This window comes from Pseudopipra pipra, chromosome 8, assembly GCF_036250125.1.
Source record: "Pseudopipra pipra isolate bDixPip1 chromosome 8, bDixPip1.hap1, whole genome shotgun sequence".
Lineage (NCBI taxonomy): Eukaryota > Metazoa > Chordata > Aves > Passeriformes > Pipridae > Pseudopipra > Pseudopipra pipra.
The window spans coordinates 25,100,782-25,118,582 of record NC_087556.1 but is presented as its reverse complement, the minus strand read 5'-3'; the positions used below and the strand labels follow the sequence as shown (position 1 = coordinate 25,118,582).

At 42.0% G+C, this 17,801-nt stretch overlaps 1 protein-coding gene across 3 annotated transcripts in view; it reads left to right on the top strand.

Annotated features, from left to right (window-relative positions):
- Window positions 1–6,333, top strand: part of STN1 (STN1 subunit of CST complex) — a 42,177-nt gene extending 35,844 nt beyond the window's left edge. For all 3 annotated transcript variants that reach the window (XM_064663237.1, XM_064663238.1, XM_064663239.1), the window contains exons 8-10: window positions 1,080–1,202; window positions 1,753–1,825; window positions 5,816–6,333. In XM_064663237.1, coding sequence (XP_064519307.1) covers window positions 1,080–1,202; window positions 1,753–1,825; window positions 5,816–5,973 — 354 coding nt within the window. In that variant the 3' untranslated portion in view covers window positions 5,974–6,333. The remainder of the gene's footprint in view (window positions 1–1,079; window positions 1,203–1,752; window positions 1,826–5,815) is intronic.
- Window positions 6,334–17,801: the final 11,468 nt, after the last annotated feature.

Here is a 17,801-nt window from a genome sequence, read left to right as displayed (position 1 = left end):
CTCACGTTGGCTTGTGGGAAGCAGTTTAACTCTCTTCTCAAAGAAAACCACAGAGAGCACAGCGTGCTCCCAACAGATGAGAAAACAACAACTGGGGAACTGAAGCAGTCTGTGTAGATAAATGGGAGGCTGAAGGATAGAGCAGGACAGATGGAGATGGAGAAGAGTAAATCATCTACCTATACTTTTCCCTCTCCACAACTGATTCTTTATTTCCTTCTTCTTCCTTAGCTGTCATTCCAGTGTCAAAGCTCTGCCCTACTTTCAAGCAAACCCTGCTTTTCCCTTTTTTTCCCCTCTGCTTCCTTCCTATTCTGTTAGATGCATCCCAAACACAGAACCCTGTGTTCTAAATAACCTCCTCAGTTATGGACATCCAGGCACATTGTCAAGAGCTCATTTCCCACCTCTCCTCAAAACTTGAATCCTTTGTTCTCTTATCTCATATACCTGTCTTAATTTCTTGCATGCTCTTTATCCTTTCACTTCACTAGGCTGTGGAGAAGCTACTGAGATCATGGCCAGAATGTTTGTACAAATTTGGAAACAAAGGGGACAAGGAAAAAATACTGGTTTTTTCAGTTTTCTCCATTCCCTGATTGAAACTGGAAGATGGGAATCTAGTCCTCAGCACTTAGATTCCTCCTGAATATCACCTTACGAAACACTGATCTTCCTACCTTTCTACCCTTGTTACAAGGATAACTCTGAATTTGAAAAAAGCTTGATTAGATAAATAGTCAAATGCTCTGCAAGCATCACAGGCATATTCCAAGAAGGAGTTCTTAGTACATAATCAAATAGCTGCTAAATACAAAGAAAGAAGTTTAGAGGTTGTGATTCCTTAAAAATGGACAAGCTTCTGGTGTTCGGGTTTTGTTTAAAGCTCATGGATATTGGTTAGTTCATACATAACAGATATGACTTGTGAATTACTAAATGAAGAAAAATATGTAACAAAATTCACATTAAAGAGGACCTGAAGTCCTCTTTCTCTTGAAAGCATCTGGAGCTTTTGCTGTAACTTTAGTTGAGCTGAGATCTCTCACCATCTGCTTCATTTCTTTCTTCCCATCCAGGTGAAGTCAAAAGGTAACTCCAGTTCCAAAAGGATTCACAATGTTTTTAAGGAAGCAATAAAGATGCTACAAGAAAAAGGAGTGGTTTTCCAGAAACCTAGTAGCTCCAAGGACTTATACCACGTAAGGAACTGAGCTGTGGTTGTAAACAAGTTCAGGGGTATGACTTTCATAGTCAGTAGGAACAGTAGAAATATTGCAGAAAAAGTAGAAATGTTTCAGAAAGAGAAGCTGGACATCCAAGTGCTCTCCATTTACTCTTATCTGCAGCACTGTTGGTTTTACCTTTGTATAACCCACCAAGTTGTTGTTCCAAGTTCACTGGCTTGCCAAACTGCACTGATGCACCTGAGCTCACTGAAACCTGGGACCTGGGACAGTTCTTATTGAAGCATGTTAAAGCTTGGTGTCCTACTGAGTCAGCCAGCCTCCTTTGGGTTGGATTCTGTTGTATCACATTCTTCACCTAACTTATGGATGCTGCTAATAGTAATCAAATAATAACTGAAGATTTGATGTTTATTATTTGTCTTATAGGCAGTGTATAATGCAGACTGTAGTTATGACAGTGTTAGCTTAGAATACATCATGTCCTCGGATTGCTTTTCAACAGCCAGGCCATGTACTGTGAAATAGGCTGCTATAAATCACCAGTCTCTTCTTTTTTCTCCAGGTGACTGACCATGATAAGGAACTGCTTAAAGTGACCCTTGATGTGATAAAAGAAGACTGTCGAAAACCCAGGCGTAAGTATCAGTGATCAGGGCTCTGAGGAGCTGGTGCTGATATACTGATGACAGTATCTCCTCCTGCTGCTGGGTTAGGTATGCTGTTTGTCCTTACCTCTGGACTTGGAGCTGTTGCTGGTGTAGACCATCAGTACAGCTGAAAGCTGGAGTGCAGGAGCAGCTTCCTGTGAGTGTGGGGAGAGGAAGAGCCTGTGTGCCCAGCAGGAAGCAAACCTCTCAGATCTGAAATAAGCAGTCTTTATCTTTAATCTGTATCTTTTGAGAATACTTAGATTTTGGGAGGAACCAAATGTAATGAAGTTAGGTCACCACTTAGCAGCTGTTGCATTGCACTCTGCAGAAGTGGCAAATCTTGCTGGTTCAGTTTCTTCAGGGGAGTTGACACAAAAGTGACCATGCAGAAAGGGTAAGTCCCCGCCTCCATTAAGTCAACAATAAAACTTGTTTAAGTCAGTAGGATGTTCTCTGCAGATTTTAAACTCAGGTAGAGCTCAGGTCGTTGTTCTTTGCAGGTAGAGCTTTCAGTCAAACAAAGTCCACTTATTTTCAGATAATGTACTCAAGTGGCTTCTGAGTTATCCCTGTCCCTCAAGCCTATTGTGTCTTATTGCCATAGTGATAACTTGTGCTTGACTAGAATGTCTGCTAATTACACAGGTACATTGCTACAGTGTCTTTCAATTCATTGGGCAGAATGTGTCAGCAGGGATCACTTGCTGCTGGAGTGCAGCTATTTGTGGGACAGAATGTGCTTTAGTACAGAATAATGACTGAGTAGAACATAAGGCATATAATCTTAAATTGCTCATATCCTTATACTAACATAATAGTGCTTGTAGGACCTGGTGTACGATGGTTATCCTGCTGTGAAAAAAGGCTAAGTGAAGCAGTATTATATTGGAGTTTTCAGCTGGCTATCTTAAAAAATGGTACAATTGTATACAAAGTTTGGAGTGGAGGTGAAAGGTCTTTGTATCCTAGGGGGATGGAGGGAGTTGAGATTACTGGGCATGCAGGTTAAGATGGGCTCATTTGCCTTAGGCTGTTTCAATGCAACAAATTACCATATCACATTGTTTTATTATCTTTTATCCAATTAACAAATACAAACATCATTGAGAGTCAAATTATTCCTCTGCCCATTTTATACATCATCTAGTTCTCCTGGTAACCTGTTTTGTTTTTGTTTTTTTTTTTTTTAATATATCTGTGCCACTATCAAGGCCAGATTCAGTATACAGTTGGCACAGGGCACTGGGTGCTCTCCTCTTGTGCATTGTCACACTGGTAAAGTACTCTGTGATCCATGAGAGGTTGGGAAGTTCTTTCAGTCAGGAGGAGTCAACAAAAGAGAGGAATTTCTAGATCAGTCACAGAAAAGACTTTGAAGAGTCCTGAGTCCTCAAAGCCATGTTTTCCATACTAAGCAGGTTAAAATTAGCAACTGCTTAAGTGAGCCTCTTGTTCTCCTTGAAGTTTTCCCCCTACTTAGTTTCCTGCTGTAAAGAGAACAATTTCCAGGTCAGTGTCCCTTTGCTGGTTTTCAGAAGGACCCTTTCAATGACCTGGTCACTGGTGATAGAAGAAAAGTCAAGAAGTTTCAGTCGAAACCAGCAGGGCACTGCGGGTGTTTGTTGTCTCTGAATGATGCAGGAGCGTGGAGCTCAGTGTGGCTGCCGGCCCCCCTCTGCTGGCAAGGAGGGCAATCCCAGCTGGGCTCCCAGGGAGAAAATAAGGACACCTGCATATACCTCAGGGGCTTTTGCTTGTTGCAAGAAGTTCCTACCTGTTTTCCTTCAAGAGCAGTAGTAATCTTCCATGACAAGAAGGCTGATTTATGATAAACCAAACTCTTCTCTCCGATGAGTTACTTCTCTGCCAGTTTTCCAGGCAACGCCTCACTCCATTGCTTTAGTTGTGACACGTTCTCAGGCCCAACCCAGCTGTATGGAACTACTGTACAAATAATAAAAAAAAATCTGAAGTGTGCCTACTGAGAGCTCCACAAACCCTGATCCATAATGTGCCTACATGACAATCCTAGTTCTTGGCTCCACTTATAATCCCTAACAGCCTGATCTTAAATGCCCTCACATGAGGCCACTGTGGGTCCATCTAGAAGCTTAAGATAGCCAGACAGCAGACAGTGCATTTTGACTCCAGATTGAACTGCAAAATGGATTTTTTTTTTTTTTATAAATTTGCCATGGTTTTAGGCTTAGATCAGGCTGATAGTAGAGAGGACAAAAAACCAGAACCACTCGAAATTAAATTTAATATGTTCAGCATGTACCCTGTGTGAGATGTGCACAGTGGGCAAATGATAGTTTTCTGTAACTCTGCACCCCCTGATGTTGGTTGTCAGGCACAACAGTTAATGGCATCCTGGCTTACCTCAGCTGTTGGACAAAAGTTGGAACCCGAGATGTCTGTGAAAGAGGGACAGCACGACTCCACTGTAAGGAGTGTATTCCCTCAAAGCTGGGCTGCAGACTAGGAGTGTTTCTGAGTTACTTAATGACTGTAAACACCTGCAGCTACCCCTAAGTGCCATCTAGGAGGAAAGTATGTATTGCACTGTTGGGTAACACTTGAGTCACTAATTAATTCATTGAAACTTAAGTTACTGTAGATCAGGGATGGGCACTTCGACCTTATGACAAACCTATGACAAATGTAAGGTGGTTACCCACCTTGTTTGCAACAACAGTCACCATGACCAGCTAGAGGCATTGTTCTGTTCTCTGTACTTACCTCTCCTAGGGTGGTGGACACATTTTGGCTGTCAGCCACAAAGGCCTTTTATCATGCTGGATCACTGACTTCTAAAGAAGTATTTCTGCCTGATCCACAATCTAATAGGAATTAGGCTGAACAGTTTATTTACCACTATCTACGAGTGACTTTTTTCAGCAGCTTCTAAGGCAGTTCTGGGGCTCAGCAGATTCTAGAGTAGAGAATAACTAAAAAAAAAAAACAAAGGCCGCAACAACAAAATATAGGGACCTCCCTAGCCCATAGCAATTTCTCAGTACCCTTATCAAACTTGCCTTGCATCACGTGAGCTGAGGGCTGAGGAGAAGGAAAATAATTTGTGTTGGTGTGTCTCGTTTATGTTTGTTTTCCATTGTTAGCCACCGAGGAGAAATGTGTTGTGGAGTTCAGCACTTGGAGAGACTGGGAGCCTGCAGCACGGATGATTAGCGTGTTACAGGGTCTGTGGGAGGAAATGTTGACTGGAACAGCTTCGAATGACAGCTTCAAATCACAGCTCCACATGGTACACAGTAGCTTTGTGCAGCCTTTGGGGACCTCTGTGCTTGCCCCATAGGAAAGGGTGTTAATTTAAAATATCTGTTCTCTTGTACATTTCACGGCTAATTCCTCTTAAAAGGAGATAAAATTTGATACTGAAGGTCTGAGACGTTCTACTTCAGTAATTGTCTGAGTAGCCTGAAGGGCAGGGACGGATCGCACTGAGGTGAATGGAAGTTGCACTGCAGCAGTTTTTCCACAAGATGCCAGCGTTGGGCAAGTGGTTACAGGTCCTACCCGCATACCTCCCACCTCCCTGCTGTGCTAAAGAGTTTTGAAGTTGGGTATGAACAAAATTATTCTCTTTTGAGTCCTTGTGAAGCTGCATAAACTGGATAGCTTGGTACTCTTACGTTATTGACCTCATTGTCAAGTCTACTGAATGACTCTTATATGTTACAGTTGACAAGACTGAGACTTTAACCCTCATTACTGCTGCTGCAGCCCTGACACTTCCCAGAAAAGTCAGTGGAGACAGCTGATAATTGAAGAACTGTAGGCACAGGCTGGATCTCTTCCCTCTGAATACACACACTTCTGCTTTAGTATCTAGGGTGTTCTTTCTCTCTAGCAGCTGTTTTTTCATGACTGATCTGGATTATAATAGTTCAAAAGAGGCAGATCGAAGTCTTTCCTCCATGCCTGGCTGAATTTTCCCTTTTTTCCCTGCAGATGCTGAAAAAGGCTGCCATTTCCTTCATGTCCTAAATTGTGTTCGGCAAAGCTACAACCCCTCCCTGGCTGAAGTGGTGATGCACCGTGTCTTGGAACTGCTGGAGAGTAACAGTGATGTTGTCAGCACTATGGAAGGATATTATATGGCATTTTAAAGAGAAAAGACAGGATACATTCATTCTGGTCCATTCAGGAGGAGAGAAGAAGGAGACGTTGGGTGACTCCAAAAAGCTTTTATTAGCTGATATGATCTAGATAGGGGATAAAAAAGAGCCTTCTGATTCTCCAAATGCTGGTTTTGTCCAGCTTCAGAGAAGTTGTTTAAATACTTGTTTTAATATTCTTGTTGACTTCCTTGCTATTCCTAGTGAGAGCTGTATCAGACTGATTCTGGCCATTCTAATACAGCAGGGGAACTGGAAAAGAAACTGGGCTCTTTCCTTGGAGTAAGGTGAGACATTGGCCATCCTCATATTTACATCCGGTGGGCTGTAAAGAAAAGTCACTGCTAAAGAGCACTGTTGCCTTTTGTCTTTTATTCTTTGTCACCTTTGGGGTAAAATGCTGCCCATAGCTGCGCTTGCCGAGGAACACAAGACATAGACGTAAACATTGGCCTAAAGAAGGTTACCATGCAAGATGTTTCATCTGGAATAATCACAGCTCCGTTATGTGAAACAGTTCAAAAAATGGAGCTGTTCGGTATTTATCCTTGGAGAGGGCTTGCTGCTGCAGGGGCTTGTCTGTTTAATTAATCTGTTTAATTAATGGTGTAGAAGTGAGACCTTTAGCTTGAAAAGAGTAGAGAAGATTAAATGTATCCTTTTTTCTTCTGCACCTTCCCTGTAAGAGTTGCAATAGCAGACTCCCAGGAGGCAGATGTAGTGGTAAAGCCCTATAAGGATTGACATAGCTGGGAAAAATAAACCATATGCATGAGGAAAGGCAGTGAGGAGCCCCATGTGTGCCAGGTCTCTGGTTTGTTATATTATATGCCTCATTCCAAGCCCTGGCTGTAGAGACATATAGGCTAAGAAAAAGGCATGACAAAATATTTGGCATTTGCATTCAGAGGCCTGTGGAAAACTCTGGCCTTAAAGAGGTGGTAAATTTGTTCATAGTAGAAAACTATGTATGAATCATTCATTTGCTGTAAATTCCCTACTTGGTGCAGGACTTGATAGTTGGTTTCCCTGCGGGCTGCCCTGCTCCTTACATTACTGCTCTGTTTTGAGTTGGGTACCTTCTAGTCAGATCTTAATATGGGCCCTGAACAGGTCCTGAAGGATGTAGCTGTGCAGAAGGAAATAGAAGAGGGTTAAGGAAGAATTGTAGAGTGTTTGTTCCCCATCCTCTACCCCCATAAATATTTCTGTAAATCAGGAAAAGAAGGCAGCTTCTGAGTGCACTGGTATTGAGGGAAGTTGCAACTTTAATTAATACCTCTGAGAAGGTCTGGTTGGCCACTGGGGAGATTTGCTTTTTAAATTCCTGCTCTGACTACTGATCAGTTTGAAGTGATGCTTAAAACCAAGGGCTATCTATGGAAGAAGTAGCTTGGAATATTAATTCCTAAATTCAAACTCACTTCAGGAGTTTTCCATAATCAAGCAGTACATATGGGTAAGTTGCCTATTTGGCATGAGCTTGACAATACTTTAAAGGAAAGCATGTGATGTTTTGGACCATGTGGAAGAGCATGGCATCTAATTTAAAAGAGTGGCCTGGCCATTTTCTTGAAAAGTTCTGTATTAGCAGAGGCTTGTTTTGCTGGGAAAGGGTTAAAGGAATGCTTCTAGCTCAGTAGGAAAGGTGATCTTCTCTCTTAAGTTAGAAGAAAGACCCTGGTTCTCCTGGGGGTGTCAGCCAAGTGTGTGGGCTGGATGAGTTTTGGGAGGAAAAGAAAGTTTGGAGATCATGTTGCTCTTTAGAATCTTTTTAAAATGAATTCATACCAAAATAGGATTTTATCTGTGTGGTTTGCAGTTTGTATAGTCACACATGCAATTTCTGTTGCCTCTGACTTTGAGGATGCACTTCCTGTGTTTTAGATGTATTTCTTTGTGTAAAAGTTTGCCTAAAATCCCTGTCCACTGATTTTCTATGCTTGGAGGTAGAGAGAGCAGACAGTTGTGTTTGCATCAGTCCTGCCCCTGTTGCAATTTAAAAGCACTGATCAACTGCAAAGCCTTGGAGATGAGGTGAGAGGAACTTATCTCAGGAAACACAGATAGGTTACTCTGGATAGAACCTGTCCTTGGAAGTTTTTAAGTTGATCCTTGCTGGCAATGCTCTACTCTTGTGATGGAGGGTGTGTTCTGTTGGCAATTGCTCCCCAAGAACAGGAAAAAGGGATTTTTCTCACTTGAGTTGACTCAGGAAAGAAAGTAAAATGAACACAGGGGATCTTAGAGTTTTTACGAGAGTGAAAGGTTAAGGTAAAGGTGATGGAGGAGCCTAGACTTGAGCTACATGGATTCTAATTCTGAATAACTGTATGAAATGGTTGTGTCTTAAGCTTGCATGCTTTATTTTTTCCACAGTAGCCACCCAACACAGACTCACACTTAATCTGGTTGAGAGCATTCCCTCTCGTACCTACAGGGAATACCACATGCATATGCCTGCACAGAGGTACCCCAGCAAGCTGTAGGAGCACAGAGCTCACTGTAGTATCTCAGTATCTCTACAGTGTGCTTCTGTGACAGCAGTCTAGACATACCCATATTGGTATAAGTCACCTTTATGTAAGTCTAACTACACACACTAGGGCTTTTACTGCTAATAAACTGTCTCTCTGTTTAAAGATCATATCCTTAACCAAGAGAGTCATATCATGCACACTGTTAAAATTCTTAGACCACACCTACAAAATATTGTGCAGAACATTCAGTGAAAGCATGCTTTCTTCTTTTGTTTAATTGGAAAACTCATTAAGCAACACAATTATTAGTGGTTTATTAAAGGACTTTGAAGGTGGCACTTTAATGTAAAACTGGCAAGTGAGAATTCATGTGGTAGGACTGCTTCATGACCAGTTCCAGTTTCCATAGAAACAGTTAATGCAGTAAAAGGCAGGTAAGTAAAATGGAGTTTTTAAAAGCAGTCAGCATTTTTATGGTATCTTAAAAAGGTGAGTTTCCAAAGAAATGCAGCACCTGGGAACAAAAATTACCAAAGAATCTCAACATTCTGTTCTAGCAAAATGCAAGGTAATTGCTTTCCTGGTGAGGAAACAAAGGAACAGCTCTGCCTTCAGTCCCCGCCCTCTGCTTAGATGAGAGAAGAAATGAGGTTGCTTCATGCCTCAGTTTCCCTCTTTTGTAAGTTGGGGATAATACAGCTTCCTGTGCAGGGCATAAGCATCAATTTTTGTTAATCCTAGTCATTAAAAGAACTCTGTGGCTGTGTGGAAGAGAGTGAATGGATAGAAGCTGGAGTGAGACTTAGAAAAATTAGCTCTTGGATTAGAACTAATAGCTTTATCTTTTTCTGCCTCTCTTTCCATGCATATTAGTTTGCCTGTCTTGTCATCTTGCTCTCCAGGTCCTATGAGGCAGTGATGGTCTCCCTATTTTTATTTGTGTCGTATTTCTCACGGAATCCTATTCCCTGTTATGACTTCTTAGATGACTTCATAAAAACAGAAATCCAGATAAATTAGTTCTTAGTATTCTTGTTGTCAGATCTTTGGATTGTAAATTTATACCCATGAGGGTATGCACTTTACACAAGCTACCTGGGAAATGAAGCTTTACTTTCAGTGTAATAAATGAAAAAGTTAAAAATTGGCTACATGACTAAAAGCTGTTACTGTTGTGGATCTGTGCATACTTGCGTATTCCAGTGATGAACAGCATAAATAGAAAGAGTTGCTAATTCATTCTTCAGAATGAGAATTCATCAATGAGCAGCCAGCGAGGCATGGAGCCACATGGAGAATTATGAGACAAAGTACTGAAAATCTGTTTGTCAAAGAAATGCAGTTTGGTTTACTTTGGGAGTAAGCCGATCCTGTGGCAAAGATTTGTATCTTTATACTTACCTCTAAATGGGAAGGGAGCGAGTTCAGATCCCATGGGCAACCTGAATTTTGAAACTTCCTGTCAGTGCAGCGCTTCGTTCTTTATTGCCATCTTTCAGCGCAGTTCCCAGTCCTCCTGCCCCAAACCTCCAGGCTAGTGAGCAAACAAAAGTTCAGCCACAAAGATAAAAGAATAGTTATAATAATTGATTACCATCCTCAAGGAGCCCTCGCATTACAACAACATTTTTGTGGATGCTTGCTGGCAGCAGGGAAATGCTGAACCAGGGATCTTGAGTTTCATTCCCAGCAATATGCCTTGCCAGGCACAGAGGCTTTCCCCCTAAATTCTTTCATCTATTTCTGCTCTCCGCTCTCTCCTCTGACTCATTTCTCAGGGCCTTCATTTCATTCACAGTCTCATGGTTCATCTCTGCACCACCGATTGTGTCAAACACCCTTCCTCTCTATTTTGTTCCCTTTATCTTTCCTAACTCAAATGTCCTTGTCAACATCTGGCAAAAAGTTTCAGTATAATCCCCTTGGCTAACTGACCTGGCACTGCTCACTGCCCCTTCTGATTCAAGCAGGCTCTCCTTTACTCCTTGTCTAGGCACCAGGAGCTTTCTTCCCCATGTGGTTTGCAGCACAAAAGTGCTACAATTTCAGGAAAACAGCACTTTTTGCACTCCACTCTCCCAAAGACCCAGTAGCACCCTCAAAGATTCTAGTGGTGGTTTTCTTGCAGGCATCCAAGTACAAAGTAAATATAAACCACTCCTGTCTTGCCCAAACCTGAGCAAGCACAAGTCACACCCCTGATAGAAGCTATCTGCCTCTCCCTGCCACTTTCATGTCCCTGCAGATCTTATTGCAGATATGATCTGTAAAGTTGATGTGGACTTTTACGTTGTGTATCTGGCAGTAAGTGTGTCTCCTTTCAGCTTGGGGTGTTTTTTTGTTTGTTTGTTTGTTTTTCCTGGGAAAGTGGTATTTTACTCTGATGTGATTATACTGTGTGTCTCAGCATTTGTCAGCTTCTGTCCCATCACCCCAATTGACTTGGGCCAATTCAGAAGGGTGAAGGACCCTGAGCTGTTCCAGTCTGGCACATTTTTAGAAATTGAATGCACTGATAGAGGAGGGAAGCCCAGATCAGTGCCTCCATTAAGGGGAAGGAAGAAAGTCATACAACACCAGGGAAACCACACATGAGACAGTCCCAAGGAACCTGTTTTTGTAACTTCAGCTGCCACAAGAAGTACTCATTCTGCAGTGCTCTTTTAAGAAATGACTGGACTGTTTTTCCTGAAGTTTCCTCATACAGATTGCCCCAAGGCAGACAGTCATAATGGCAAACTGCAAATCAAACAGTTAAAATCTAGTAAAGCTGTAGCTTTACATTGGGGTACAAAGTTGAGCAACTGATTGTTAATGATGCCACCAGTCCATTCCCACTAATATCTTTTAAATGTGCAATGCAGACTATTCTAATCTAATCACAGTAATTTACAAGTTGAAACCAGCCCAGCTGAACAAGATTGCCTGAGAATAGTATAACCAGGAATTTGCCAGTGAAAGAAATAACCTAAAGGAATGATTTTCAGCAAGTGTTGAACAGTGCAATGCCAATTAACCTGGCACAACATGTCCTACAGCTCTTGTTTTAGCTTGTTTTTTTGTTATTGATTGGAAGAATGAACACTCCTTCCCTACCAGCTAGAACTGGAGCTCTCTGCCACCTTCACACCTCTCTTCTGGGAACAAGGTAAGATAAATCACAAATGTGTGTCATTGCAGCCAATGTGATTAAATGCAGTATATGCCAAGTCTGTTATTGACCTGGAAAGTTCATGGTTCCTCCCAGGAGTGGAGACCTCATCCAAATATTACAATGATCTTTGGAAATAGGAGGGAGGAATCTTCCCTCAAATGTTTTCCCCAACAGTGAAGTCACGCAAGCCCTGCAGGCCTACCTGATTCTAACATGTGCTCTTCTTGGCAAGATATGAAAGTCATAGAGAAATGAAAAGGGTGCTTGAGGTTGGGTTTTCCTCTTATTGCCAAAACTGGTCACTCACACTGAGAGTGTAGGGGTTGCCCTTGCATTTGTGTAAAACTCTTCTTTGCTGTAATGCCCACAAAAAACCCTCTGAGCTGTAACAAGCCAGCTAGTGTTCTGAAACTACTGCTTACACTGCTGGCTAATATTCTGTTATTGTTTTCTTCCCCCACCTTGTCTTTTTTCCCCAATAGTGTCTCTTGAACTTAATTCCTGGTTCAAAGTATAGTCTCTCTCTTTGTCCTTTTGTGAGTACAGTGATCCAGGACAAAGAACAGGAGCAAACTGATACAGAAAAGAGTTTTTGTTGGAACTCTGAATGTAGGAAAGGATGAGAAATACAGAGGAAGCTGAAGGAGGAGGATTTAGCTCAAAGATGTTTGAAATTAGTCCCACTGAAAAAGGCTAAAGAAATAATTGTCTAATGATGCTGTAGACATCTGTTTCAGAACAGGCAGCAGGTGTTGCATGTAATGAAACTATTTTTGTTTGTACTACTTTCTGCAATTAGAAAGCAGAAGAGGAAATGAGATCAGGAGAAATGGAGTAAGAGAACATTTACCATTAACAGCTGGACAAATTTACGTAGAGCACAGTAGTATTTATATGCTCTTCCTCTGCCTTACACTATCCTTGAACAGTTCTGCTGTTCTGCAGAATATATTGTCCTTCCTAAAAGACCAGCACCTTGGGTGCTCAAAGTTAGATGCTAAAGTGAAATTTGGCCACCAATATGGCTTTGAGGATCAAAATGTTCAGGATAATGTAATTGTCACTTACCCAGATGCTGTTATTAACTGATGGAAATGATCCTGAAGGTGAAGCTGCCTTTGTCTCACAGGTGGTTTGTGTGCCTCAGTCACTAGAGCAGTGGCTAAGACTCCCATCAGTGAAACTGTCTTTAGGCTTGCATCCCTGGTGCTGCATGGCCATAGCTTAACACAGGTCTGGATCCAAATAAATGCCTGGAAATTTTGTGGATGGTGTGTCTACTGCTCCAAACTGAAAATCACACCTGCATCAGGCCCTGCATATTAACATCCTAGAGGGCATTTGGTTTTCTAAGCATCCCCACCACTGCCCTACAATGTCTAACCCCAGTCTAATGTCTGGGGCAGAAAAAAAAAGCAAACTGTTTTTGTCTACCCATGGGACTGGTGTTGCTGTTGAGGAGATTCAAAAATGCTCTTTCTAAAGAAGTCTTTCAGCTGGGAAAACTACTTTTCTTTTGCATGAAGGTAACAAAACAAAATCAATGCATTCCACTGCTGAGTGGTAGAAGTTGCATGTTACAGATTTCTTCTTATAGTGCCAAGCTTGTGTGTTCATCACTTATGTTCAAACTGCACTTCCACGAGTAACTTTTCATAAGGTTTTATTTGTACATTTTTATAGTTCACAGTCTGTCAGTCAAATGTTTTCTGGTTTGGATATTGGCAGATAAATTCTTCTACTTTCTCTAGGGACTGTGCAGCCAAATAAAATTACTGTTTGGTTTCAGAGGGGGGTGAATGAGTAAAAATAGTGGACAAGGAAATTCAAGTTTTAAAAGGAGTAGTGTAAATTTTAAATCTGGTAATATGGAGGACTTGGTGTCCATGTATATATACATAGAGGTAACATGGGAAGAAAATGTGAAGAACAACAGCTTCTTCCTAGATTGACTTTATTTGTAACAAGCCTGCATTTTCAATAATGGCTTGTGACATTTGCTGCAGAGGATAAGGCAGAACCAGTCTCAAAATGTGCTATTTTGAGAACAGTGAGAGTGACTGAAGACAGGGATAGCATCCAGGAAGAAACCTGGGGAATCCCAATCCAAACCTGTGATCGGTTTGTGCAACTTCAGCTGTCTCACACTTCAGTTGTGGCTTGGGCTTGCTTTATTTTTTTAAGCACATCAACAGATATCTACAAAGCCTTCATAACAATGGAAAAGTATAAGGTGTGCATGGATGAATAACAGTGTGCAATTTGCTGCTACTGCCCTGAAGAGCGTGCAGTGCACATACTGTGACTGGAAATCCTTCATCCACAACTGGTAAGAGAGGACTGAAAAATAACATTAGTCATGAAAGGGTTAAACTGTAAAATAGCTGCTTCAAGAAAAGGATAATCTATAATTTAAGTCCAGAGAGTGAAGCAGCTCTTTCATAATGTAAGTAAAAGCTGTTATGCCGTTGGGAAAGCATATACACTGCTTGCAGAAGGAATGATTATTTTGGTTTTTCCATTATACTAGATTGTACAGAGGGGCTGACAAAGCAGCACTCTCTGGTGAGGAGGCTGGGAGGGGAAAGGGCACAATACTGTGCTCTAGGAGGGGGGGAGTTTCTCTGCCAGCACTGCTGCTGGTTCCTTTGGCTGCTTTCTACCATATTAGCTGGGCCTATTTATCTCCAGAGTGAATTTTATTTGAAAAGCAGCAATCTCCCAAGAAGATGAAATGCAATTGGCTTTTTAAAATGTAAAAAAAAAAAAAAAAAAAAAAAAGATTGCATCGTGCTTTGTGTTTCAGAGTTTGAGATTTGAATGCCAGACAGGCTCTACTATTCCTGTCATTCCTATCAAAAGCCGTATATGTGGAAACGCTGAAGTGGAAGGGAACTGCATGGAAAGCAGCCCTTTTAAGAAGCTGAGGTTTTGTAAGTACAGAAGCTGAGATGGGGTTGTAACAAAGGCTCTGTGTTGAGCTGTTGCACATCAGAGCCAAAAAACCCCTAAGGGGCACATCTCTAGTACCATGTCTAGCAGATTATGCATGCAACTCGGGTTGCCAGTAATGAGTTGTGTGGCTAATCTGTCATGCACAGCACTGCACAGCTCCCCTTCCCCCAGGAGGCTGAGCTCAGGGCACTTTGCTTCCCCCCAGGGTGCTGAGCACCGTTAGTGGGACAGGAAAACCGTGTTCCACCTGGCTGCCCAGCCAGAAAACAAAAAGAAAAATTATCCTTAACAACAACTCCAGCCACCAGAGACAGGACTGTTAGACCCCAAGGGGGTTTACTTATCTACACTGATATGCCACAAATTAAAAAGAGGCATTAGAAATAGCCCTGATGGAGCACAGAAAAGCCTGTCCCTTGTTTTATTTTCTCACTGATTTAATGATCCAAGTGTTTTCAATTTACAGCTCAAATGCTTATTTACTAAAAATTTGCCAGCATGACAGAGTCCTCTTGAAATATGAAAACTCAAGTCATGTTCCAGCCCTGAGACCGTCACACACACACATTCTGTCACGCATCAGCTTTTGCTGTAATTGGAGCAGGGTCTAGGCTGCTGGGCTGTAGCTGCACTAGATCTGTGAGGCTAATGTGATTACCTGTTTGTTAAAAGAAAAAGAAAAAAAAAAAAAAGAAAAAAAAGAATCTTTGCCCAAATACCCATGTAGCAAAAGAGTAGAAAAAAGCTTTTAAAAATAGCTGGTTTATCTCAGCCTTCAGAAGTCTGAATTTCCCCAGGGTGTTCCTCAGCTGAATTTTATTGTGAGCCTGTGAAGGTGAATTATTAAATCAAATGTTAAAATTTATATTAATATATGTATTAAAATCGTTATAATAGCAGTGATATTCCCATGGAATGATAGGGCTTCAGTAATGGAGACCTTAAGAAAAAAAATGTAACTACTAAGAGTTTTAGCATTAAAATCCCTAGACTTAGCCACGTTCCTATAAATTCGCGGTGGCTCAGCCCGCCTGTTCACGGCCCAGTTGGGTACAGGCTGTTCCACATGTGGGGTCGGCCAGGCAACGAGCCTGCCTTGCTCTTCACTGCATACCCAGCCTTTCTTTCATTCAGTCCCAGAAGCCGGAGCCTGGCTCTCCAACACAAGGCTGGGAAGTGCCGTCAGGTTCAATTTCCCAGCTGCTGCCTAAGACAGGAGCAGATTTTTTCCCAAGCCTGCAGCATAATAAGGGGGTTTGGTTATTTTTGTGCCAGTGTTGCAATAGTCAGAGATTGGGCTCCCACTAGACTGGGTGTTGCACATATTTTAAGAGAACAATCCATGCCCCTAGCAACATACATTTTTCCTACATGGGTGGACAGATGCAGCAAACAGCAAGGAGAGCAAAAGGTGGCAGTGAGCACAAAACCATAGCATGATGGAGGAGGAGGGGGACAGAGCTGTACAAGGACTGGGCAGGCTTTGCAGGTGGAGAGGGTTGTCTAAAATGGAAGAGAATCAAATTGTCTTGAATAGAGGGAAGGTGAACAGTGGACCAGATGCTGTGAAAGAACGGGATAGACATCAAGGGAAAATAAACTCTAAGGCAGGAGTCTCAGGTTTGACTGAAAATAGCAGCTCCTTCCTTACAAGTTGAGAATATCAGTAAAAAGATGCCAATTAGTAGAATGTCAGGAAGGATGGGGCAGTGTGTTTGGAGAATGATGTATTTTGTGTCTTTCCCTCACAATGACATGTTTTGATAGCTGTTTTAAAACAAACCCTGAGTGTTTTCAACAATGGAGGGGACCCTCTCTTCTTTTTTTGGAAAGGGTGATAGAAGAAGGGGATGGAATGTGTGATGTATATTGATAATGGCTCACAGGGAAGAGTCATCCAAGACCCAAAAGACTGGCTACACCAGAAATATTTTTATCAATGGGTTATTTGAATATTTACATTTTCAAGGAGGAATCTTCTGTTTGTTCTGCACACCAGGGACTTCTTGGCCAGTCTAAACAGTAAAGGTTTCTAATGTAAATAATTGCTTTGCTGCCTTCTGTCATGCATGGGGAGTAGGGGTGGGAAGTCCCTCAAAGAAGAGGAGGGAGAAGGTGCTTTGAAGAAGAAAAGACAAACCTCAAACGTGACAATGAAAGTGTGCACTTGAGCTTTTTCCCTTTGTCACCCTCCCTGTTACCAAAAATTGGTCTTATGTATACCTGTGCACATCCTAGAGTGGGATGCTGGGATTTTAGCATTTTATGTCAGTTCATTAGTTTTAGTAAACTATGTATAATAGCCGAAGAGGGAGGAAAAGGCTGACTCAGATCATCTGTCCCTGGCATTATGCAGCAGGTACCTTCCTAGTTCCCACCTGGCAGTAGTTGATAGCTTCTGTGCTGATGGGGGGCTGCTCCTGCTTTTCCTCTTTTTTCCTTTTTTTTTTTTTTTTTTTTTAAGCAACTTATGGAAACCAGGTGTGGTTTGAAAACACAAACTTTTTAATGTCGGCCTTCAGGTTCCTGTACATAAAGCTTTGTGACTCTGGTGTCTTGTCACATGATCATTGTTGCAGGGCTAGTAACATTGTAAAAGTTCTGATTCAGAAATTGTATCTATAGGGCATCCAATGAAATTACATTGAGATGACTGTTCTCACTGTAAATAAGGAGCTTATTTTGCCAGGAGCTGGGACCTCTCCTAGGCTTGCAGATCTGGAGCCATCAGCAGCACTCTGGAATCTTACTGGAAAAATCTGCATGGGCCGCTGCTCAAGAGGCTTCAGAGGAACAGGAGATCTTAGTGACCTCAGTTAATTTGGTGAACAGCTTATGGATGTCATAAAATGAGCTGAAGGCTGGAAGATCACATTGAAGTTCCCATCTCTGACATAACTTTTAAATAATCATATGTAAAATAATGACGCATTATTGAAAAGAAAAAAGAACCCCAACCTGAAATTTCTGGGGCAAACTCTTATTTTTGGGGTGTGACTGGGGAAGATGATGCTCATTTATCTGTATATGTATATACAAAGGGCCAAAATGTGTTTATAGCTCTAAAAGCCGTCGTGACAGAGGTTCTGTGTGACCTTCCTCCAGCTCTGATCCCTCTGTGTCCCTGCGGGACAGGGTACTGGGGACCTCCCCAAGCGGTGGCCGCCTTGAGCTCCCAGCTGGAGCCTGGTGGGAGCGGGCTCGGCCCTTCCCTCGCGGCTTTCCGGCGT